The sequence below is a fragment of the Culex quinquefasciatus genome, chromosome 3, assembly GCF_015732765.1.
Source record: "Culex quinquefasciatus strain JHB chromosome 3, VPISU_Cqui_1.0_pri_paternal, whole genome shotgun sequence".
Taxonomy (NCBI): domain Eukaryota; kingdom Metazoa; phylum Arthropoda; class Insecta; order Diptera; family Culicidae; genus Culex; species Culex quinquefasciatus.
In genome coordinates this window covers 62,557,287-62,583,030 of record NC_051863.1, presented here as the reverse complement: position 1 = coordinate 62,583,030, position 25,744 = coordinate 62,557,287, and the positions used below count along the sequence as shown (strand labels likewise).

Below are 25,744 nucleotides of genomic sequence, written 5' to 3'. Positions count from 1 at the left end.
TGGTTTGCGGGGATTCTTCTCACGACAAGGACAATTGTCCCGTGAAAGAAGTCACCCAATTTAAATGTGCAAATTGTGGTGGAAATCACAAATCAAATTTCTGGGATTGCCCCATCAGAAAAAAGGTTTTGGATTCTCGTGCTAAGCATCAGCCGAAATCCAAACCGAAATTTTCTTAAAGTCAGGTTGTACCTGCATCTTTAAATCAAACGTTCGTGCTGTCTCACTCGAACAATACCCCTACCGTGGAAAAGTTAGGTAACACTAATGGTATTTCTTATGCCAACGTCGTTTCGGGTTCGGGTTCATCCACGAATTTTAAATCCTCTACCAATATTCCTGAAATTGGGCAGGTACCTCAAATCTCATTTGAAAATGTTTCTGCTGGCAACGCTTTGGGATCTTCTGATCTCGGCGATGTTACGTTTGAAAAAAATGACTTTTTTGCAAAACTCACTGTTTGGTTTGATTCAAACAATGAGTAATGCTACATCCATGATGGAAGCTATCCAGATTGGATTAAAATTTGCGAATGATGTTGTTCTTACCCTGAAGTTTAATCATGGATCTAAGTAATTCCATCAATATTATGAATTTTAATGCTCGCTCTTTGAAAGCGAAAGAAAATGAATTTTTCAACTTTTTTACGAGTTCATAACGTGCATGTTGCTGTTATAACCGAAACATTTTTAAAAACTGGCACTTATTTGAAAAGTGATCCAGATTATAAAGTTATAACCAATAACAGAATGAATCGAAATGGCGGTGGAGTTGCAATAGTTATCCACCGTAGTATGACTTATAGCACGTTACGTGACTTTAAGTTAAAAGTTATTGAAAGTTTGGGCATTGAACTTGAAACTTCTTTTGGAAAAATTATGATTGCAGCTGCATATTTGCCATTCCAATGCACTGGGGAAAATAAAAATTATTTCAAAGGGGATTTGAATAAACTTACTCGGCATAGATCTCGATTTTTGATCATCGGTGATTTTAATGCCAAACACCAATCTTGGAATAATTCAAAAGTAAATTCCAATGGTAAAATTCTATTCAGAGATTGCACTTCTGGTCTTTATTCGGTTTTATACCCGAATGGGCCAACTTGCTTTTCTTCTGTTAGAAATCCATCAACAATTGATTTGGTTTTGACAAATCAAAGTCAGTATTGTGGTCCTTTAGTGACTCATGCTGATTTTGATTCTGATCACCTTCCAGTAACATTTTCACTTTCTCATGAAGCAGTTACCAGACCCAATAGTTCTGTGTTTAATTACCACAAAGCTAATTGGGACAGGTATCAGCATCATATTGAGAATAATTTAAATCATGATTTTGTTTTAGAAACCAAAGCTGATATTGATTCAGCCTTGGAATCTTTAACTAATGCAATTTTGGATGCTAGGAATATTGCTATTCCTAAAGTCCAAGTCAAATTTGATTCTCCCATTATTGATGACGATCTTCAGCTTCTGATTCGTCTGAAAATGTTCGCCGAAGACAGTATCAACGTTCTCGTGATCCTGCACTGAAGCGAATTCAAAAGATTTGCAAAAGGTTATTGACCACAGATTCACTCTCCTGCGAAATGAAAAGTTCGCAAGAGATGTCGAACAAATTAAACCTTATTCCAAACCTTTTTGGAAACTTTCAAAGGTTCTTAAGAAACCTCAAAACCAATCCCTTCTTTAAAAGATGGTGATAATATTCTATTAACTAATGGGGAAAAAGCTCAAAAACTTGCTCAGCAGTTTGAGAGTGCTCATAATTTCAACTTGAATGTTTTGAGTCCTATTGAAGAACAAATTTCAATAGAATTTCAGAATATTGTTGAACAAGAATTTTCATCAGATGAAGTTTTTAATACGGATCTGAATGAAATAAAATCTATTATCAAAAATTTAAAAATATGAAAGCCCCTGGTGAGGATGGCATTTTTTACATTTTAATTAAAAATTACCTGAAGCAACTTTAAGTAGCTTGGTCAAAATTTGCAACAAATGTTTTGATTTGGCATATTTTCCCAGTAGTTGGAAAAATGCCAAAGTAGTTCCGATTTTGAAACCGGATAAAAATCCTGCTGAAGCCTCAAGCTATCGGCCCATTAGTTTGCTTTCATCTATTAGTAAATTATTCGAAAGAATAATTCTTAATAGAATGATGACACACATTAATGAAAATTCAATTTTCGCTGATGAGCAGTTTGGATTTCGCCTTGGGCATTCAACTACTCATCAGTTGTTGAGAGTTTCAAATTTAATTCGAAGCAACAAATCTGAGGGCTATTCTACTGGCGCTGCTCTTCTAGACATAGAAAAAGCATTTGACAGTGTTTGGCATAAAGGTTTGATTGCGAAATTGAAAAGGTTTAATTTTCCGATTTATATCGTGAAAATTATTCAAAATTATTTGACGGATCGTACTCTGCAGGTATGTTATCAGAATAGCAAATCTGATCAACTACCTGTACGTGCTGGCGTCCCTCAAGGAAGCATTTTGGGTCCAATTTTATACAATATTTTTACTTCTGACTTGCCTGATTTGCCCCAGGATGTCAGAAATCACTTTTGCTGATGATACAAGCATCTCCGCCAAAGGTAGAAGCCTTCGTGTCATCACAAGAAGATTACAAAAAGCTTGGATATTTTCAATTCTTATTTGAAAGAATGGAAAATTACTCCAAATGCTGCAAAACTCAACTTATTATTTTCCCTCACAAACCAAGGGCTGATTTTCTTAAACCAAAAGTCATCACATTATAAAGATGAATGAGGTAAATTTAAAGTGGGAGGATAAAGTGAAATATCTTGGACTTGCTTTTGACAAAAACCTTACTTACAAGGATCACATTGAAAGTATCCAGGTTAAATGTAACAAATATATTAAATGTTTGTATCCACTTATAAACAGGAATTCTAGACTTTGTCTCAAGAATAAACTGTTAATTTATAAACAAATTTTCAGACCTGCCATGCTTTATGCTGTGCCGATCTGGACAAGCTGTTGCTTAACCAGGAAGAAAAAACTTCAGAGGATTCAGAACAAAATTCTGAAAATGATTCTGAAACTTCCTCCTGGTTCAGCACCAGTGAACTTCATCAATTAGCCGAAGTTGACACTTTGGATGTTATGTCCAATAAGATAATTGATGCATTTCGACAAAAATCATTGCAGTCTTCAGCTGCATTGATCCGCTCTTTATATAGTTTATAAGTTAGTTTTAAGGTATCCCTTTTCCCTTTTGTACATGTAGGACCTCCTACATTTGAAATCACTGAATAGCGAAAGCTACAATATTTCATGAATAAATGAAAGTTGCTAGTATAATAGTAAAATTGAGGTGAAAAGTCATCGATTGTGATTGGACACTCAATAATATTTTAACTGAATGAATGTACATGGAAAAGAAAATCTGAATAAATATAACATAAAAAAAAAAAAAAAAAAAAAGGCCAAAATTAATTAACCAAAGCCGAGAAAACGTGTGCATATTTTGGATCAACATCATGGTCTAAAAAACGAAACTATTGGCACTACGCCCCCCGGGGCATGGCCTTCCTCTAACGTGGGATTTCTGCTCCAGCGCCTCTGACGAGACAGGAGAAACCGGGACCGACGTTTTACTTCACCATCCGATAGAAGCTCAGTGGATAAGGCGGGAATCGAACCCGCGTCTCATAGCATCATCGGGATCGGCAGCCGAAGCCGCTACCCCTGCGCCACGAGACCCACAACATCATGGTCTATATGGTCTAAATAACAAAATACTTTTCGAGTGAATGTATGGTCTTCCCCTATTGAGACAAAGACACTATTTAAACTTGAACACCATTTATGTAAGCGTTGTAATAACACGTACACACAAAACATTGTGGAGTTTGATTTAGTTCCTTCCGTCACCAGATACGACAATACATCCCAACAAAGCCTTCCAAACTCTCATTGTCCTGCCATGAAGCTATATTCAACTAAATAAACCGTAAATATAGCTGAACGATCCAGATAAAAAAAAAGCTAGCTTCAATACTTCACCACACCATGATGTCAGCTAATTTAATTTAACGACACTTTAATGGCGTGCCGCAAGTTACTGGCACGTGGCCATGCGAAAGCTTTCAATGTCAGTGTCCTGAAATAGACTCCCCGGGTTGGTCCGGAACATAAATAAAAAATCTCGGGCGCAGAGGACGCAGCCCCGGGTTTGTTTGGTGCGATGAAAAAGAGAAACCGAACAAAGTTTTAATAATTTAACGGCCAAGTCAGCGCGTCATACTCTCGGGCTGACATGACAGCAGTAAGCAGTGTTGCCGGTGTTGACGATTAATGTCGGCAAGTGTCACCAGAGTGGTGATCGCGGTCTCCGAAGGACCTTGTTTGGAAAGTTTTTAATTCATTCCGATGGGGACACTGATAAGATCGTTGATTGGCATCGTTAACAGTTTGCAAACAATGCATAATATGGGTCAATATTTTTAAGCTTGTTCGCTCAATTGAACTTTGCAAAGTTTTCCCTTAATGAAGTGAATTATTTTGCATCACAATGTAATTTCAGAAATCACTATCACTGCATCGAAAGAGTTTCCATTCCATCGGTTTATTAAATTCTCAGCACTAAAATCATAATAGAAGCTCGGGTGGTCGTATCCTGAACAAGGATTTTATTCGTTGCAATTCCAGTAATATACGATAGAATGATGGTTTTCAATTTGCAATCACTAACGAGCAGCTCAAATCGACAGGAAACTATCACCATGCTGTGTAGCTGTGAATTGTGAATACTGCATAAATTGGAATGCTTGTGCAGGAGTAACGTGTCATTTTTTTTTGGGACTAACTGAAAAGATCACAATCGGAGAGAATATTTTCACGTTTAAAATAAACATGTTTAACATATAAAAAAAACTAACCATACGAATATAATTATTTTATCTGCCCAAAAAAGGTCCGATTGCTCTGAGCGCAAAGCAAACCATCCCAATGCATGCCTCAATTCAGTACAGGATCGTTAGTCTATTTCACGTGTCGTGCATCGTTATGATAATTATTAATACCTCTTTAGAAATATTGTTGCAAACGGAAATAAGCTCTCCCTTTTGCATAGGAGTGAAATGCGATTTGCTTTAATTGTATTAATGTAAGTAGCTGCGTAATGTTTGCTGTGTTTCTGTAGCAATAATTTATAGTTTGCCATCATCATATGTAAAACAATATTTACTTAGAGCAAAGATCCTTAACTTTATTAAGCTTGAGTTTTTAATTTTTAATTAATTTAACTATTAAAAAATACAAAAAAGCTTTTTTTTAAATTATATGAAAGAACTGGCTCGGGTAAAATAATTAGACCCGATTTTTTAAGTTTGGGGTGTTCTAGCTAAGTTAGGGTGATCCAAAAATTGCATTTGTCATTTTTATTCGCGAAAACCACATTTAAAAAAACAACCTTCAGAACGAAAAAAGGAAAATCAATATAGGTCACGTGAGAGCATTACTTGCTGATTAGTAGTTTCGGAAGCCTTTTGTCATGAATAGGGGAAATATACCATTGCTCAGCCTATTTTAATTTTCGGCCTATCAGCACTTTGATCATGGATTACAACTTTCATAAAGAGTTTTTGTCTGTTACTAAGTAATAAATAGTTCAAATAAAAATGAGCAAACAACTCTCCATTGTTGATTTTTCTAAAAATGTTGATTTAATAGCGGAAAACTACAAAAGTAATGGGTACATTTCCCCTACCTTTTAGTAATTTTTCGAGTATCCACGTATTGTGAAAATTCCAAGGAACATTCACAAAAAAGAAATGGAGAGATTTTTTTTTGGAAAATCATTGGATCTTCGTTAGTTATTTATAAACATCAAAAATATTTTTTGTATATGAGATTTATCAATTTTTAAGTTTAACTACAACTTTTTTTTAAACTGGTCTAAAGGTCAAAATTTATAAAAACCGATAATGAGAATCAATTTTCCAAACAATTTTACATAAAAGTCTCCATATTGATCATCGTCCTAAGTTCAATCCTTGGGAAGATATAAAGGAGCAGTTCTCTCAGATTTCGGTCATTCGATTTTTTTGGTATTTTTTAATCCGGCTGAAACTTTTTTGGTGCCTTCGGTATGCCCAAAGAAGCCATTTTGCATCATTAGTTTGTCCATATAATTTTCCATACAAATTTGGCAGCTGTCCATACAAAAATGATGTATGAAAATTCAAAAATCTGTATCTTTTGAAGGAATTTTTTGATCGATTTGGTGTCTTCGGCAAAGTTGTAGGTATGGATATGGACTACACTGAAAAAAAATGTTACACGGTAAAAAATTTGGTGATTTTTTATTTAACTTTTTGTCACTAAAACTTAATTTGCAAAAAAACACTATTTTTAATTTTTTTTATTTTTTGATATGTTTTAGAGGACATCAAATGCCAACTTTTCAGAAATTTCCAAGTTGTGCAAAAAATCATTGGCCGAGTTATGAATTTTTGAATCAATACTGTTTTTTTCAAAAAGTCGAAATATTGGTCGCAAAAATTTTTCAACTTCAGTTTTCGATGTAAAATTGAATTTGCAATCAAAAAGTGCTGTAGTGAAATTTTGATAAAGTGCACCGCTTTCAAGTTATAGCCATTTTTAGTTGACTTTTTTGAAAATAGTCGCAGTTTTTAATTTTTTTAAATTAGTGCACATGTTTGCCCACTTTTGAAAAAAATATTTTTGAAAAGCTGGGAAAATTCTCTACATTTTGCTTTTTCGAACTTTAATGATACGTCCCTTAGTTGCTGAGATATTGCCATGCAAAGGTTTAAAAACAGGAAAATTGATGTTTTCTAAGTCTCACCCAAACAACCCACCATTTTCTAATGTCGATATCTCAGCAACTAATGGTCCGATTTGCAATGTTAAAATATGAAACTTTCGTGAAATTTTCCAATCTTTTAAAAAAAATATTTCAATTTTTTTTAAACAAAACTAACATTTAAAAGGGCCAAACATTTAATATTACGTCCTTTTAAAATGTTAGTCTTGATTTCAATATTTTGAAAATATTTTTTTTTCGAAAAGATCGGAAAATTTCACGAATGTTCCACATATTAACATTGCAAATCGGACCATTAGTTGCTGATATATCGACATTAGAAAATGGTGGGTTGTTTGGGTGAGACTTAGAAAACATTAAATTTTCTGGCATGGCAATATCTCAGCAACTAAGCGACGCATCAACAAAGTTCAATAAAGCAAAATATAGAGAATTTTCTCAGCTCTTCAAAAATATTTTTTCAAAATTGCCCCTAGTGCACTAATTAAAAAAAAATAAAAACTGCGAATATGTTAAAAAAAGTCACCTAAAAATGGCTATAACTTGAAAACGGTGCACTTTATCAAAATTTCACTAAAGCACTTTTTGATTGCAAATTCGATTTTACATCGAAAACTGAAGTTGAAAAAATTTTGAGACCAATATTTCGATTTTTTGAAAAAAATCAGTATTGATTCAAAAATTCATAACTCGGCCAGTGATTATTTGCACAACTTGGAAATTTCTGAAAAGTTGGCATTTGATGTCCTCTAAAACATATCAAAAAATGAAAAAAAAATAAAAATAGTGTTTTTTGCAAATCAAGTTTTAGTGACAAAAAGTAAAATTAAAAATCACCAATTTTTTTTACCGTGTATCATTTTTTTCAGTGTAGTCCATATCCATACCTACAACTTTGCCGAAGACACCAAATCGATCAAAAAATTCCTTCAAAAGATACAGATTTTTGAATTTTCATACATCATTTTTGTATGGACAGCTGCCACATTTGTTTGGAAAATTATATGGACAAACTAATGATGCAAAATGGCTTCTTTGGGCATACCGAAGGCACCAAAAAAGTTTCAGCCGGATTAAAAAATACAAAAATTAAAATTGAAGAAAAAATACCGATTTCGTAGAGAATTACTCAGAGGTTATAGTAATTTTTTTGCCATTTCTTTATGACAGACTTGATTTTTCTGTCTCGTAAATATTTTTACCGAAAAGCTCACCCAATTTCCCATAAGTTTATCTTTGACAGCATTTCAATTGGATGTATGGGTTGGCAAATATAAGCCTAATTACATTGCTCATAACAGAAAATAGGATGTTTTTTCAGTGTGTTTAGTTGGATAGTAGAAACCTGGATTAGTAAATTTGCTTACATAATTATTAAAACTAGTCGAATTGAAAAGTGGCCAAAGAGGGTTGGGTACAAAAGTACCAGAAAAATTCCTAATTTGAGCTAGAATTGCTCTTTATGAAATTTCATGCATATCATGTTACTTGACCGGCTTCAATCTAAATTTTTAATGCTTCAATGTTTCTTCCGAATTGATTTAGTATTTAAGAATAAATGATGAAGAGACCGATTCTTAGCACTTTTTTGTCAAACAGTCAATTTTTAAGTTGAACTTTGTATGGATCTGATAATTTTTGAAATCCAATACAAAAATATTCATCGAAACTTTTATTTAAACACTATAAAAAACTTTATTTTCCAAAAAATAGTTCATAGACATTGAGTGGCCTACCCTAGTACAGCCCATGTTCGCATAAATATCCCATATGCAAAAACAGCATGCTGAGAAAAATGTTAAGTTTTCTAAAAAAAACTGGATTTAATCCAGATTGCTAGGACAAAGTACTGGATATTTTTGGGTTTTCTGAAAGAGCACACGATTTTGAACCAAACTGCATTTTAATCAACTAAAAATTGATTAAAATGCATATGGGACATTTTTGCGATCAGGGGCACACCACTCGAAATTGACTTTCCCTGATCAAGCTTAAATTTGGTGTAGCTATTGATACTATCAAAACACGTAAGTATCTCGATTTCGAACTAGAAGTGGGACTTAGGATCGGATATTCAAATCCGGATAATTGTCCGGAAACTATCCGGAGCTCCGATAAAACGGATATTATCCGAAATTTACGGATATCCGGATACTTTTTCAAATACTGCAACAAGAAGGAAGCATTATTTTCCCCAATTTTTGGTGTTTGGAGCATTATCAATAGGGGCAGAACATGTAGTTCAGAAAGGTAAGGGACATAGCGCCCTAAACAATCAAAATTGATGAGATTTGAATCAAATGGATTACACTGGCCTACAAAAAAATGACAAAAATGACTGCGCAGCCTCTACTCGAGGGGAAACACGTGCACTTTGAATTTTTCAAAAATATTTGGTCTGGGCCGAATGGTTTTTCTCCAAAGTTTGTATTTTTCGTCAGTCTTTTTGTAACATCTTTGGCTATTTCCTCAAAAATTTTGAACGAAAAAAAATCTGGGCATCACCTTAAAATTTGACTTTTACACCTAAAAATTTAAAAATCTCATAGAAGAGGCGTGTATTTTTATTTCAGTGTATTTTTTTTTTGTTCAGAAAGCCCGTGCAATTTCCTACAAGTTTGTCTTTGACCACTTTTGATACGATGTAACGGCTTCGAGGTACACTAATTAACTTCGAGGTACAAAAATATTTAAATAACTTACGCCCTTCTCAAATGTTATTTTCGAGTACTATTGGCTCCATATACACAAAAATGGCTTATATAGGCCTAGGACAACATGGCTACAAAGTTTCATTGAAATCGGAGAGGGTCCGATACAAAAGTACCAGGAAATTTTTTGATTCGAGCTGGAATTGCTCTATATCAATCAAACTCAAGTACCATGCTCCTCCATCAAATGAGTTCCCAGCTAGGTTCCCAGTATACTTTTTCTGGTGACACATGGTGGTTTGACGAGGAATCTCCGCTTTTTTTTCAATTTTTAGTGTTACATTTTAATTTTTCGCATTGTTGGATATCCGTCAGGTTTTGTTGGGCAGTGGTAAACGTATATTGTATTATCCAAAAAATGTGTTACATTTTAATTTTTCGCATTGTTGGATATCCGTCAGGTTTTGTTGGGCAGTGGTAAACGTATATTGTATTATCCAAAAAATGGTTCAAAAAAAAGAAATTTAAAACATATTTTGTAAATTTCAGTCAAGTATTCAAAACATTAAAACATAAAAAAATCATAAATCGTCAACAATGTTTCAAACCCTTCTTCCCTTTTCCCTCCTCCTCAGGGTCCCCAGGTGTCGGTGGACAAACCCTTCCTGTGGGCGGACGGCCGGGTCAACCTGAAGGCGTCGCTCAACAAGGCCGCGTACGTGCACGGCGAGAACGTCACCGTCACGCTCGACATCAAGAACGATAGCCGGAAGGTGGTGCGCAAAATTCGGGTGAGTATCCTCTATCGTCATTCGTCCGATGAGTGCGCCGGGAGTTGCATATATTCAGGACTGTCTGTGGGAAAGGACGATTCCGATTGAAAATGCATGGAATTGCCAATCACACAAAGCGAGATCAAAAGCTTTTGGGTTAAATTGGGGAGGCATTTCTGGGAACACTCTAGTTGTAGCCACTTCAATTGAACTCATGATTTGGCAAAAGTACATTGAAGCTATTTTACACCAAATTGGAAATCAAATCGACATGGATTTTCCGGTAATGTAGAGGAAAGTATCCGGAAATTATACTGCTGGTACTGATTTCAATCTCAAAGAGAACATTTTTCGTAAAATTACTAGAATGAAGAGTTTCGAAACACGAATTCAAACTTTTAATATTTAATTTCTAGTATAAAATTCAACATTAGTTCAAAAATATCACTTTTTTTTAATCACCGTCGAAAAATGTCAACTCAGGTTCGTGTCAAAACCATTGCTTCTGGCTTTGATCAACTTTGGAAACTTTTAACAGAACACCTTTGGTGTCGCTTTGATGCTTGAAATTTCGAAGCAAATCAAATATTCAAACAGCTTTTCGTCACCATTATTTTCCATTGCTTCCGTTTCAAATCAATATCAAAACGAGAGGGTGCGCGCCACCAAATATCAATTCATAATTTAATCTCACTCGTACGGATTGCCACTTGCGTCAATTTTTCGACTCTCAAGGGTAGTTGGGCCAATTGTGATACTTTCAAGCGTCTTAGTTGTGCTATCTTGTCGTAACAATGAGTACACAATCCTGTAACACGATCCTGTGCTGTGCGACAAAGACGCCACTTTTTTTTGGTAAAAAAATGTATGACGTGTGGCAACATTGCACAAATTTGAATAGTTTTAGGTTAAAACTGAGTTTCGGGGATCTGTATAAACAACAAGGGTAAAGCATTTCAAGCATGTGACAACAAAGCACAATCACGATAGTAAGAAAAAAATGTGAATGTTAAAGTGCCTTAGGGATTCAGGTTTTTTGGCATGATTTTCATCCCTTCTGTGCGAAGATTTATGCCATATTTATGTAGATTCTTGTACCATGTCACCTGTACATATGCTGAAAAGCACTTGAAACTGACACACACCCCCAAGGGTGGAAGAGATTTGTGTTCCGCTTAAAGAACTGTGAAAAACCACGAGCAAAAAATAAAGTCTTGCTGAGACCAACTTTAAAATACTTCCAAAAGAAAAGAAAAAAAACTGGCATTTATTCGCTCTCTCAATTTTGCATAACATTACGTACAGATGGTCACATTTTCGACGATTAGTAAACTAGACGCTGCTCGTGCACGGAACTCATCAATATTCATGAGCAAATAGTTTGGTCGTACCTCTATCGAATGTGGGAAAGTTACTCTGCAAACACAGCCAGGTTGTCGAGGGAGTTTTACACGCCAGTGATGTAAAACCCAAAATGAAGTCCAATGCAGAAAAAAAAAATTGTTAGCTTTTCAAAAGTTTGTTCAAGGTTGAAATTTTAAGGTACCAAAGTCACAAATTGGTTTTCAAAAAGGCTAGAATTATAGCAACAAAAATCCATCATACGCCTCCATGCTTTTTGTGGGATAAACTTTCGATTAACTTGATGCAATCCCCCATGGCAAACCGGACACTATTATTCTTTGAGCAGTTCTCTGGAAAAGACAATTATTTCCATTGGAAACTAACCTAAATGAACTTGAATTATTTTTACGAAAAACGTAATTTTGAGAAAAAGCGTACGGCAATTCAGGAATTTTCCCAACTTTTCTCGAAGTAAGTTTTTCTGAAAATGCGCATGCTTTGAACCAGATTGCATTATTTACACGAATTTCAGATTTTAAATTTTAAATTAAAATAAAAAAGAAAATTAAATTCACGAAACCCCATAGAAACGCTTCACTGGGTCCAGAACACGCACGACCAAAAACGGATGAAATGCCCTGAAGCAACCATCAGCTACACAGTTAAAAAAAATGTGTAAATTTCAAAGCTGTTATTTGGAAGGTTGAACATTACCACTTTTAAGATTTCATTTTACTTCAATTTAGACATAAAAATTTAAATTACAACAGAACAGTGGTAAAATTACACATCTTCAGAGGTAAAATTACACATTTTTACTGATACAAAAGATGTACCCCTTCCCAGTTGTAATATTACCATGTTTTTTTTACTGTGTAGCAGCTTCGACACGCCACGCCGGAAGCACACGCATGCAAACAACCGGACGTGCACTTTACTCGGCCAACAGAGTTTAACTTCTGGCACGGTGTGTTTTATTTTTATTTTTTTATTCCATTTTTTGCAATTGCAGGCAAGTAGTCCCTTTCAAGCCCACCGTGCTATATAGAACCGTCATTTTTCTGCGTTCCCGGTTTCCCTGTATGTAAAACTACATGAGATTGTCTTCACTGTAAAACTAGGGAAAAGCGGATGATGGCATTTACCTGATGCAGAGTGCGTGTCGTTTCTACATAGAAGTGAGGCCGGTTTGGAGATTACAGTGGGCACCGTTCAAACGTGTGTATTATGCAATGTTTGAACTCGGATCGAGGGTTTTACCTCCAGGTGATTGGAAGTTGCAGTTTAGAAAAGCCAATTTCGGAAAGTGGATTTTTGCTGGATGAGCAGAAGATCAATATCCCATCAGTTTTGGTTTCATTAACCAAGCACAAAATTTGCCCAAAACACATTGATTTTAACTTTTAACATAAAAAATAACTGGAAGTTCAAATCAGTATCTCATGTTGGAATCAATTTCAAATTAGCTTAATAAAACACATATCATGCTCATCAATGTCATCAAGGGCCAAAAGAGATTATTGGAATCCACTCTGCACTAACTAATCATCCATCAGTGACTGTTTAATTGAGCATTTGAGTGCCAACACCAGCAGCTAAACTACTGCACATTAGGGGAAATTCTCGTATCTTTGGCAGGTTAAGCACTCGCTCCTAACTCCATCCAATTTGCTGATTTTCACTATTCAAACAACTAATTTTGCAAAACTTTTGATAGAAACTTGCATGCTCACTTCTTATTGAGCTATTTATCACTCGAGTTCAGTTGAAAACGCTTTTAATTAGCTTTAATTGAATGTCAAAATTCTGACCTGCCAACATTAGAGGCACGCTGGAATTAGATGCTGTTCCCCTACTACACATCTACGTTTGTTTGCTCAAACCCCGCTCTCCCCATACGACTCATCAAACCCCCGACACTAATGACCACCAGGCAAGCAACCCTCTGATGATGGAATTTCTCCCCCTTTCTCTTCCAGCTCGTGGCGGTGCAGCACGTGGACGTGTGCATGTTCAGCAATGGCAAGTTCAAAAATGTCGTCGCCGAGGTGGACGTCAGCAAACACATTGGCCCGGGGGACACCCTGCACGCCTCGTACTCGCTGCTTCCGGTTAGAGGTAAGAAGGTTGTGGGTAGGGTTCCATGCCTGCGTCTATCTGCATTAGCTTGATGGTTTGGCTGTTGGTTTAGAATGGAGAGCCTTTCAACTAGGGGAACTATACCCTTTCTCAGCCTATTTCTATTATCAGCCTATCAGCACTTTGATCGTGTAATTAAAGCTTTCATAATGTGTTTTTGACTGTTCCAAACTAATACATAGCTCAAATAAAAGTGAACAAGCATCTCTTCATTTTTTATACATCTGAAAATGTTGATTTAATAGCGGAAACGGCAAAAGTGATGAGAATTGGTCAAACGGCTTAGTTAAAAAATTAAAATGGGTATATTTCCCCTATATCATGTTGTACACGCTTACCAAATAAAACCAAAAAAATGGTAATTATCATGATTTTTGAAGTTCAACTCGGATAACACTTTTTTTGGTAAAGAGGGTCGAACTGGCAAAATCATGATTTTCGTGATTTGTTGAGTTCGAGCGTGGGGAAATATTTCACCGGTTGTAAGGTTGCCTACTTAAGGGCGTTTTCAGGGGTTTTCTTTGAGTTAGTAATTAAACTAATTGCAGTAAATAATTGATAAACAACTAAACGGCATTTTTATTAAATTATTTGATAATAATTACACAAATATAATGACAGGTTTATATTTTATAAAACAAAGCTTCGTGCAAGATAGTTTGTCACGGTAATCAATGTTGGTTCCTTGGGGAAAATGTTTACGATCTCTCCTGGTTCCAGCAGGCTGCTTCGCGTAGGGTGGTGCAGCGATATCGAGGTCAAGGATTACGTTCCAGGACCAAAATTTACACAGGGCGGCAATGACGTTGTTCACTTTTCTCCAGCTTTTCTACAGCTTCGTGTATTCATCGATCCGGTCAGGCAGGCCTACGTCTCGGAAAACTTGTGCAGCGACTACGTGCTGGTCTCCTCGTCGTCGTAGAACTGCAACTTGCACATAAGCGTGTCGTTGGTCACCGGCCGCCGGGAAGCCCGTGGAGGAGTTGATCGTTGCCGCCGCCGTCTGCCGAGATCGGTGACAATGATAGAGCCAGTTTCTTACGAGTAGGATGGCCGTTCGTGCCATATTTGCCTGCAGCTCGGTTCTTGCTGGATTTCGTCGTTTCGTATAAGTTGGTTGTCTGAAAAAGGTCGAGTTAGAACAGATTTGGATGTTGTGCAACACTGATGGGACAAACCTTCGTCACCTGATGGACAACGTCGAGTCGGACTGCCAGAAGAACGAGGAACGACGACTCCGCAACAGATCATCTCCGTCCGTGTCCAAAATGATCGAGATTTGAATGTTCTCATCCTGTGGTCAATATTGCGTGTAGAACAGAATCGAGTCCCTTTCATTCCGCTTCCACACTGGCCACTTGGTTCTGCCGGAAAAAGTAAACAAAATATTATAATGTCCTTTGCAAAACTGTCCAAAGTTGGTCCGGTTCGTCCTGCCAACTTTGGCAGGCAATCCGTCCACCGGTGGACGGATTCCTCTTGCAAAACTTTTTCCACCTTCTCGCCAAGATTGGCAGGCAATCCGTCCACCGGTGGACGGATTCCTCTTGCAAAACTTTGTCCAGTATTCCGTCCACCGGTGGACCGTACCTTTTCGCCAACGTTGGCGGGCAATCCGTCCACCGGTGGACGGATTCCTCTCGCAAAACTTTGTCCAGTATTCCATCCACCGTTGGACCGTACCTTTTCGCCAACGTTGGCGGGCAATCCGTCCACCGGTGGACAATCCTTCCTTTTCACTTACCAGAAATATAACCCGAAACTCCGGAGCGCAAAAAAACAACTAACTTGTATTTAGGACGAAATGTTTCAAGCGAATTAAAAAAAATCGCTAAGTCCAAAATCACACTTTTGGGAGTTCGCTTAACTGAACTCGTTTTTTGGTGATTTTTACCATTTTTCGAGTTCGCGATTTCGCACTTTTTTGAGTTCGATTAAGCGAACTCCCAAAAGTGCGATTTTCAGTAACCGTGTATTATATGAGAACCCAATAACAAATAAACAAAACAATTTTTCACCTCTGAGAGAAAAGTCACTCAACATTACACACTGCAAGTAAAATGTTTACGGCATTTGTGAATGACCTTCAGACAAATATGGAACAAATATTTGTCGAAGTGGATCACGCCCTAGTCATATTTTAAGTTTTAACTAGGCCATAGAAGTCTGTTTAGGTTGTATTGGGGTTTCCAGAATCATGCAAAAAATAAGAAATTTTTTTCCAACAATTTGTATGCCGTGAGTTCTCATTTAACGATGTTTTGTTTTTTTCTTCGATTTTCACATAAATGTCCCATATGCAAAATCAGAAAGCTGAGAAAAACGCATTTGAAGTTTGTCTAACACACTACGTCTTAATTTTCCGCAAAAAAATGGATTTCCTCCTAATTTCTAGAACAAAGTACTGGATGTTGCAGGCTTTTCTGAAAGAGCACATGATTTTGAACCAAACTGCATCAATGGCTCAAAAGCGATAAAAATGCATATGTGTCATTTATGTGATCAGGGGCAGCGTATTTCATGAAAATACTTTAATTTTCATTATTTTCAATTTTAAATACCAATGTGATGCGAAATTTTGTTGGAATCTCTGATAAAGTGAAAATGCATAAAAAATACGAATCGTTTGGGTCTAATATTTCCAGTTAGGAAATTTGAGTATTTTCATTAAATAAGGCATTTTGTGAAAATTTCAGTATTTTCCTTGTTTTTGTGTTGTTTTTTGATGTGGACTCTACAAAAAAAAATCTCTAATAAAATAAAAATGCTCACAAAATTTCGCACCACTGTGAAAATTTTTCAGTGTTTTCATGAAATACAGTTTTTTGGTGTATTGTGAAAAATTGCGTAATTTGCATGAAACAAAATAGTTTATAGGACATTTTCAAAAAAAAATCTTGAAATGCATTCTTATTTTGTTATACCTTGACACCCATATATCAAATCATAAAAATTTGAGTACATTGGCTTGAGCCACCATGCGCCTCCTTGCATGGTACCTTACAGCAGGCCTGCCCAACGTCCGGCCCGTGAGGCCATTTCATCCGGCCCGCGACGGCTTTTCAAAATAGTTCTATGACCGGCCCTTAAAGCTGTTCATGAAATATTAAATAAATAAATTGATTGTCTGAGTTAAAAAAAAAGTAAGCCTTAGATCAAATTTTAACATAATATAACAACATTCTTCATGTTTGAATTTAATTATTCTAATTTCTATATCGATATTTTTAAACTGAAAAATGGTGCAAGAAAACAAAATTATTCATTTCGTAAAATTGTAAAATTTTTGAAAAAATCTTGAATTGTTGTCTAAAAATGTACAAAATTACTCTAAATTTAAATTTCTTTTAGTTTTATCACATTGAGGTTTTTTTTTCTATTTTCATTTTTTTATAAATAACTAAGCAAAAACTAATGTATTTTTCCAACATTTCTGTGATAAAGTTTAAAAAAAAAAGCTTTAAAAAGCAAATTATTCGTACTGATCGCTGCAAATATTTTAAAAATATTAAAAAATGTCTCAAAACGGGTCAAGAAATTAGAGAGCAAATCAATTGAAAATTTAATAATATCATTTAATTTAATTAATTTATTTAATATCAAATTTTTTGTGAAAATAGCCTAAGATGTTACAAAAATACTCACGAAAAATGCAGGATGGAGCAACTCACCTAAAAAAATACAAAAATCATTTACTGAAACTGTTTTTTTTTTAAATGCTCTAAACGTCAAAATTTTCAAAAACCGAATACGGGAATCGATTCTCCAGACAATTTTACATAAAAGTCTGCATATTGACCATTGTCCAAAGTCCAATCCTTGTAAAGTTACAGCGGTTTTAAAAATAAAAATGTTGAAAAAATAGGTTTTTTGATGGTTTTTGGCAATTTCTATATGACCGACTTGATTTTTCAGTCACGAAAATATTTTTACCGGAAAGCTTGTCTTTGACCACATTTCAATTGCATGTATGGGCTTACAGATATAAGCTAATTACATTGCTCATAACCAGGGAAGGGAAATAAGTACCTGCACCTTGTAGTAAGGTAACTACGATAAGCACCGAACTTTAAAATATTTGGGTGCGGTGCTGGTGCATATTTTTCAAACAAGGTAACTATGACTTGTCTTTCTTTGTTACCACAGACAAAATAACTGTTGTCAACATTGTCAATTAAAACTTTGTTTTTGGTCAGTTCCTAGCAGATTCTGTACTTCTTGAGGAGCAATGGCATGTTACAATGTGGCCAAAATTAGACATATGTGACCAAATTTTGAGTGTATATCGTGAGAAGACGGCTTCGAGTCCTATTTTTGAGCAGACTTCAGCATTGGTAAAACAATCACTGTCTTCAAGCGACTTTATTTGAACTTTTACCCGGAATAGGGTCAATTGGCGTGGAGGCACCAAATCCTTCATAAAGATGAGGCAGAAAGTGTGAAAATGAACCATGAGTGCAGCTGTTTAGACCTAGTAAAAAGCCACTTTGAACGCAGGCCACAATCCCCATATGCCCCTCGATCTCTTTGAGAAACGTTTCAAAAATGTCATCCGTCAATTCTCGCAAGGTCAAATCCGTACTGAGGGAAATGCTGCGGCATTTCTTCCCATTTTCAAAAAATGTCAAGAAGCAAGATGATTTACATTTAAAATAACAGCTACAGCAATTATCTCCAAATATACATACAAATTTTATCATCCTAAAGCCTAAATAAAAAAAAACGTTGCAAAAATAAGCACCTTCAAGCTGGGGTGCTTATTATAAGCACCCAAAATAATGGGTTCTGGTGACAACTAAAGCACTGCACCTTTGATATTTCGCAAAACATGGTGCTTATGTTCGTTCTCTGCTGATAACTGAAAACATAATATTTTTTCAGTGTAGTATAGTAACCTGGATAGTAAATTAGCTTATATCTGAAAGCCCATGCATCCAATTGAAATGTGGTCAAAGACAAACTTTTGGAAAATTGGACGAGCTTTCCGGTAAAAATATTTTCGTGACTGAAAAATCAAGTCGGTCATATAGAAATTGCCAAAAACCATCAAAAAACCTATTTTTTCAACATTTTTATTTTTAAAACCGCTGTAACTTTACAAGGATTGGACTTTGGACAATGGTCAATATGCAGACTTTTATGTAATATTGTCTGGAGAAACGATTCCCGTATTCGGTTTTTGAAAATTTTGACGTTTAGAGCACTTTTCAAAAAAACAATTTCAGTAAATGACTTTTGTATTTTTTTAGGTGAGTTGCTCCATCCTGCATTTTTCATGAGTATTTTTGTAACATCTTAGGCTATTTTCACAAAAATTTTGAACGAAAAAAAATCGTGGGCTCACCTTCAAATTTGACTTTTAAACTAAAAAATCCAAAAATCTCATAAATGTGAAGTGTTTTTTTCTTTCAGTGTATTTTTTTCGGAAAGCGCGTCAAATTTCCTACAAGTTTGTCTTTGACCACTTTTTGATACGATGCTACGGCTTCGAGATACAGCAATATTTGAATTACGAAATACAAAAATATTTAAAACAATTACGCCTTTCTCAAATGTCATTATCGAGTGTAACTGGCTCCATATACACAAAAATGGCTTATATATGCCTAGGATAACATGTCTACAAAGTTTCATTGAAATCGGAGAGGGTCGGGTACAACAGATTCCCTATTTGACATGGAATTGCTCAATATTTGAATAAAGGTGTACAACAAGTTTTTTTTTCGAAAAAGATATTCGAATCCAAATTTCGTTTGAATAAATTTCAGTATGGCTTATTGATTTTTTAATATTGTAGTGTTGAGGAAATTAAACTTAAAAAAATGGCAACGACCATTGAAATTTGAATGTTTTTCGAGGGGTTCAATTGCAATCGTCAAAAACAATAACTATACAAATTTAAACAAACAAAAATAAAAATATGTCATTTAAACACATTTTTGAAAGTTATCTTTGTGCTTTATTCTTAAAATCAAGATTTACTTTTTTCAACTTTTATCAAATGTTAGTTCCGGCCCACCCATTTAGAAAAATCAGAAATGGTCCGCAGGGCCAAGAGGTTGGGCACCCTACTTGGGAAAGGAGTTTGCCCTACTTTGTATTCTCCTAAAGAGCTCATGTTTTGACTTAAAAGTTAGTATTATAAGTTTAACCCTCTACTGCCCAATTATTTTCCGAAAATTTCTATTTTTCCCGTGTTCATTTTGAGCAATTTTTGCTCTACTAAGCAGTTCTCTCAGATTTCGGTCATTCGATTTTTTTTGTATTTTTTAATCCGACTGAAACTTTTTTGGTGCCTTTCATATGCCCAAAGAAGCCATTTTGCATCATTAGTTTGTCTATATAATTTTTCATACAAATTTGGTAGCTGTTCATACAAAAATGATATATAAAAATTCAAAAATCTGTATCTTTTGAAGGAATTTTTTGATCGATTTGATCTTCAGCATTATGAATTTTTGAATTTTTTAATTAATACAGATTTTTTCAAAAAATCGAAATATTGCTCGCAAAAAATTTTCAACTTCATTTTTCGATTAAAATCAAATTTGCAATCGAAAAGTACTTTAGTAAAATTTTTATAAAGTGCACCGTTTTCAAGTTAAATCCATTTTAGGTGACTTTTTTGAAAATAGTCGCAGTTTTTCATTTTTTTTAAATAAGTGCACATATTTGCCCACCTTTGAAAAAAAATATTTTTGAAAAGCTGAGAAAATTCTCTATATTTTGCTTTTTTGAACTTTGTTGATACGACCCTTAGTTGCTGAGATATTGCCATGCAAGTGTTTAAAAACATGAAAATTTATGTTTTCCAAGTTTCACCCAAACAACCCACCATTTTCTAATGTTGATATCTCAGCAACTAATAGTTAAAATATGAAACAATCGTGAAATTTACCGATCTTTAAAAAAAAATATCTTCAAAATTTTTAAACCAAGACTAACATTTTAAAAGGGCGTAATATTGAATATTTGGCCTTTAAGAAATGTTAGTCTTGATGAAGTTGAAAAAGATTTTTTGCACAACCTGGAAATTTTCTGAAAAGTTGGAGCGGCCGTGGCTGACTGGTTACGGTGTTCGCTTTGTAAGCGAATGGTCCTAGGTTCGAATCCCATCTGCTCCCAACGAGAAGGTATAGGAAATACAATTCTTGAAACCCTGAACATGAACGAAAAATCAAAGTCGCTCGAGTCGGGGTTCGATCCCCCGTCCTTTGGATTGGTAAGCAAAAAGGCTAATCACTAGGCCATCGCGACTTGGTGAGCTACAACTGCATTTAGGAATACTGTTACTACCAACTATATACGCGCTGGGTCCCTGTCCATTTGACAAGGGTTCGGAAGTTCTAAATAACGTTTGAATCCGATTGGTGCAAACGTTCTTCAGGGCGGGGCTTGTCGACAAAGCTGAAGTACCTCGCGCTCGGCTAGCCAGCGTAGAAATGGGTCACCAGAATTTTGAATTTTCATATATCGTTTATGTATGGACAGCTACCAAATTTGTATGGAAAATAATATGGACAAACTAATGATGCAAAATGGCTTCATTGGGCATACCGAAGGCACCAAAAAAGTTTCAGCCGGATTAAAAAATACAAAAATTAAAATTGAAGAAAAAAGACCGATTTCGTAGAGAATTGCTCTAGAATGAATTTTTAAAAGTTCAGTAATTGGGCAGTATGACGCATCTCCAAGACAAAGTCTGGATTTTTTTTTTAAAAAAAAAGGTCCAATGAATCAAATTTCTAGTTTTTGCTTTTTGGGTGTTTTTGTAACCGCCTTGAGTCTGGGGTATTAAAAAACACACAAAATGCAAAAACTGAAAATTTGGTTTATTGAACCTCTTCAAAAAAAACTCCAGAAGTGTGTTTGATTTTGTAGGAGCCGCATGGTCTTTTATAAATATGCACATAAATTTATAAAATGCACAACCCTTGATTATTCCAAAGTTAAAAAATGCAATCTAACAGGGGCAAACATATCCAAAAGTATTTTTACATATCCATCTCCTGCAAAGGTATTCTATTCCTTAGTATAATCACCACACTAACGATGGTCACCGCAACTGTCGCGTGCGCTTGGATAAATAAATTCCCCCATGTGCTAGCATTAATGATGCACCACAAACCACAATATTTATTGCACCTCCTCCACCTCCTGGTTGGTGCTGTTCTAATCAGATAAGCTGCAGCAGTTGTACAAGTCTACATTTCTTCTATCGTCCTTCATTGCAGGCACGACCAAGAACTGGATAGCGGTCGAGGGTGCGCTCTTCAGCAGCAACTACAACGATCCCAGCGCGTCGGCCTACAACTCCAAGCTGGCCACCAGCGCACCGCGGGGACTCATCACGGCCCCAACGACCACCACCTCCTTGGCCGGTTCGTCCGAGGCAGAAAAGAACGTGTTTGCCATCTACGTGTCGTACTACGTGAAGGTGAAGTTGGTGCTGAGCAGCATGGGCGGCGAGGTGTCGTTGAAGCTTCCGTTTGTGCTGGGGAATGTGGAGTTGAACGAGCCTAATGGTAACAGTACGACGTTGAGCGGGCTGAAGAAGTTGAAGGAGTTGAGTAGGAAAGCGAGTTCGGTGACCAGTAATGGGGGAGGGGGAAGCTTTGACCTTGGTCCGCGATCGCCGCTGACCAAGGAGATTAGCATGCGAGGATCGGACGACGAGTCGGAACAGGCGTCGCTCATCCAGCGAAACCAGCAGAACAAGTGGTCCTGCTCGTTGTCTTCGCCGATGCGAAAGCCGGAAACGCCTTCGCCAACGAAACCCTCGACGACGACGACGACGAAGGACTCGACGACCAACAACCGGCGCGAGCTGTTCAAGAACTCCAAGTTCAACGACAACCTCAACAGTACAATCGATGTGATAACCGAAGACTTCCAGACCCTCACGGCCAACATCAGCAGCCTGATCAAGTCTGACTCGAGCAAGTCGCTCCTGAACGAATCCGGCCAGCAGGAGATCAGCGTCGAGGCGCAGATCCACTGTCAGGCGCAGCAGACGACGCCCTCCACCACGATGGACGACGCGACGACCGGCAGCAGCCCGGCGCTGGTCCAGCAGAATTGATAATCAGAACACAGAACTAGAAGTCAAACCAAAGAGCCAAAGATAGTCGGGTGGAACCGACGACTTTACAAACTACCCGCAGAACGATGCGTATATCGAGTACTTTCTACCTTTTTACTAAACTCTGGTCAACCTGCTGGTTAGCGTTGAATGTTCATATACAAAAACTAAAAACTAAATAAAATAAACAAAGAAACGGTTTTATCCTGACTATACCAAACTTAAGCGTTTAGCGTTCGGACTGCAGCAAAAAAAAACAAAAGAGACTCTATAGCCATTATTTAGGAAATAACAAACTGCACACATAATTTGTCACTACTATATTAGTAATACTAACGCAACTATTACATAAAAAAAGTACATTTAATATACAGGAGCACCCTATTTGTGATGTTGACTTAAAACCCTGCAACTGAATGTGTCTATTTTGTACATGAAGATGATGACGATGACGAAGTGTAGAATCACCTATTAGCTGTTAAGTAGTCGTACGACGTAGATGAGTTGCCTAATACTCAAGAAAAAAAACATTTGAATGAAACTTGGTGTACAACTTCCGTTGATAAATAGAGTTCACTTTTGCTGGATGAAGTGTGTTACGAAACGTTCTGTTATAGTGTCAATGTAGAAACAGTTTTGAAAGCACACAAACGAATCACATTGCAATCGGTTAAATAAAATGCTTGGATTTTCGAACTTTTGCTGGGGCATTAATGACATGAGTTGGGGTAACAAAAAATCTTCGTGAAAGAAAACAGACATCTTTTCTCATCCAATTAATTTCTTCTCAATACTTTTTTCGGAATCTAGATAATCCTCAAACTATGTTCTTTTTTTCTTTTACACAATTTTTTTTATTGAGGTCATCTTTTAAAAGGATTTCCGGATTACACAACCTTATTTAAAGTCAAGAATCAGATTGTTTAATGACTTAACATTCAGTTTTACATGTTTTTTGAAGAGTTTTCAACATGTATTTCAAAATTTCTTTGGAATATCCAGGAAGTTCCGTAAACCGTGGTTTGATTGATATAATTTCAATTTCAATTTAGCTTATTTTAAAATTGTATATTTTAATCTTACTGGTACGTGTTCTCAATGATGCTTCAGAAAAAAAGCTGCGTTGATAATTATTATTGTAAAATCCTGGGTGATTTTGAAACTTCTGATAAAATCTTAAACAATTTTAGGTACAGTAAATAACAAAAACAACTTTGCTAAAAATATAATAAATGATTTTTCATAAAAATATCAATTCCATCAGAATTTGTAAAAATATCAAACTCTATGTTATCAGCGACTACAATAATCATGCCTGAACACTCGACATTATTGGTGACAGTTGAATGAGCTCGTCTTTCGTTTTCTCTGCGTCCGTCTGACTTTGATACCCACCTCTCGCTCACACACATCCGAATGAATGAGCGCAACGCAAAGTCAGTCACACCTCTTTCATTCGCGCGAAGCTCCGTTGATGAAATTCTACCAAAATTCCTATCACTTCACCCATAACAGCGTAAAAATGATTGCTGTCATTACACTTACCCGCACAGGCAAGAAAGAGATAGCCCAGTCACGAAATATTCTAGCAGAGCTGGTTCTGTCAGAATCCTGCTAGAACCATGGAACGTTCCTGCTAGAATGCTGTTAGAATATCCACCTCTGTTAGAACTCTGCTAGAATCCTGCTAGAACGCCGTGACTGGGAGGAAAAGAGAGAAAGAGCATGGGAGCATTCTTTTATTACGTAACGCAGTAGGGGGAGAGGGGGGGTCGGAGGCCGTGTTACGCTCCATACAAAATTTTTAAAATTTGTATGGAAATTTTGTTACGAGGGGGGGGAGGGGGTCTAAAAGTCCGATTTTTCGCGTTACGTAATAAAAGAACGCTCCTCATGTGTGGTCGTGTCGCTGGGCTGTTTGAATGTTGTGCTCGAGCGCGGTTTAGTTACCCTCCAACTTCCCACCCTCCAGATATTTTAAACGGAACTTTACCCTCCACCCTCCAAAATTCCAAGCAACTTTTTCAAAACGACGTATGTTTAATTCGATTTAATATAACATACAACATCTTGAAGTGATACTCCTGGCCAAAAAGTATATTTGAGAGCTCTCCGAAGGATTCACTCGATCAATTGTAGAGTAATCTCTTGCAACAACACCACCACCAACCACCCTGTTCCGCTATCGATGGCTAAGTTATGTTTCAAGCAGCACCACTACCCACACTAGTAATGTTACATCAGCGATGGATAAATCAAAGTTTTTAATCAATAGGCTTTTGGGAGCGATTTAGATTAATAATTTGCATAATTTACCGTTTTTACTTTCAAACAAACAATTAATTAACAGATTAATCACATTTCGCTTTTCAACGAATGAATCATTCCTTTCTAAGATTTTTATTCATTTCAATCATTTTGAGCATTTCAATAGTTTGAAGTATGTTAAGTTGATTTTAAATATTACGACTAATTTTTATATTTAAGGTATTTCAGGTATACGAGTGTATCAAGTTTTTTAAAGTTTTCAAGGATTTAAAGTGCTTCAAGTATTTCAAATATTGTATGTATATCATGTATTCCAAGTTATTCAAATATTGTTTATCCAATTAGTTTTAGTTTTTTAAATAATTCAAATACTATATTTTTTTAAATTGTTTCAATTATTTCAAATTGATTTTAATTATTTCAAGGATTTAAAGTGTAATAATAACATCATGTGATTCAAGAGCTTCAAGTATGTAACGTATTTTGTGGATTTTAAGTATTGCAAGTATTTCAAGTTTTCAAAGTATTTCATGTATTTAAGTACCTATTTCAAGAATTTCTAGGATTTAAAGTATTTCAGATTGATCTTAAATATTTCAAGAATTTGTAGTTTTTTTTTATGTATTTTGAGTGTTTCAAACAAGATTCATGTTTGGAGTTTTTTTAAGTC

General features: G+C 36.0%; 1 protein-coding gene and 1 long non-coding RNA gene across 4 annotated transcripts in view; one reads left to right on the top strand and one right to left on the bottom strand.

Annotated features, from left to right (window-relative positions):
- LOC6046831 overlaps positions 1-23,520 on the top strand; it is a 138,646-nt gene extending 115,126 nt beyond the window's left edge. For all 3 annotated transcript variants that reach the window (XM_038262458.1, XM_038262457.1, XM_038262459.1), the window contains exons 8-10: positions 10,104-10,259; positions 13,565-13,703; positions 21,959-23,520. In XM_038262458.1, the coding sequence (XP_038118386.1) occupies positions 10,104-10,259; positions 13,565-13,703; positions 21,959-22,806 (1,143 nt within the window). In that variant the 3' untranslated portion in view covers positions 22,807-23,520. The remainder of the gene's footprint in view (positions 1-10,103; positions 10,260-13,564; positions 13,704-21,958) is intronic.
- Positions 14,347-15,422, bottom strand: LOC119769559. The gene is made up of 3 exons (XR_005278423.1): positions 15,408-15,422; positions 14,903-15,088; positions 14,347-14,845 (listed from the first exon to the last, which is right to left on the bottom strand). It is a non-coding gene; the product is annotated as an uncharacterized LOC119769559 (long non-coding RNA).
- Positions 23,521-25,744: the final 2,224 nt, after the last annotated feature.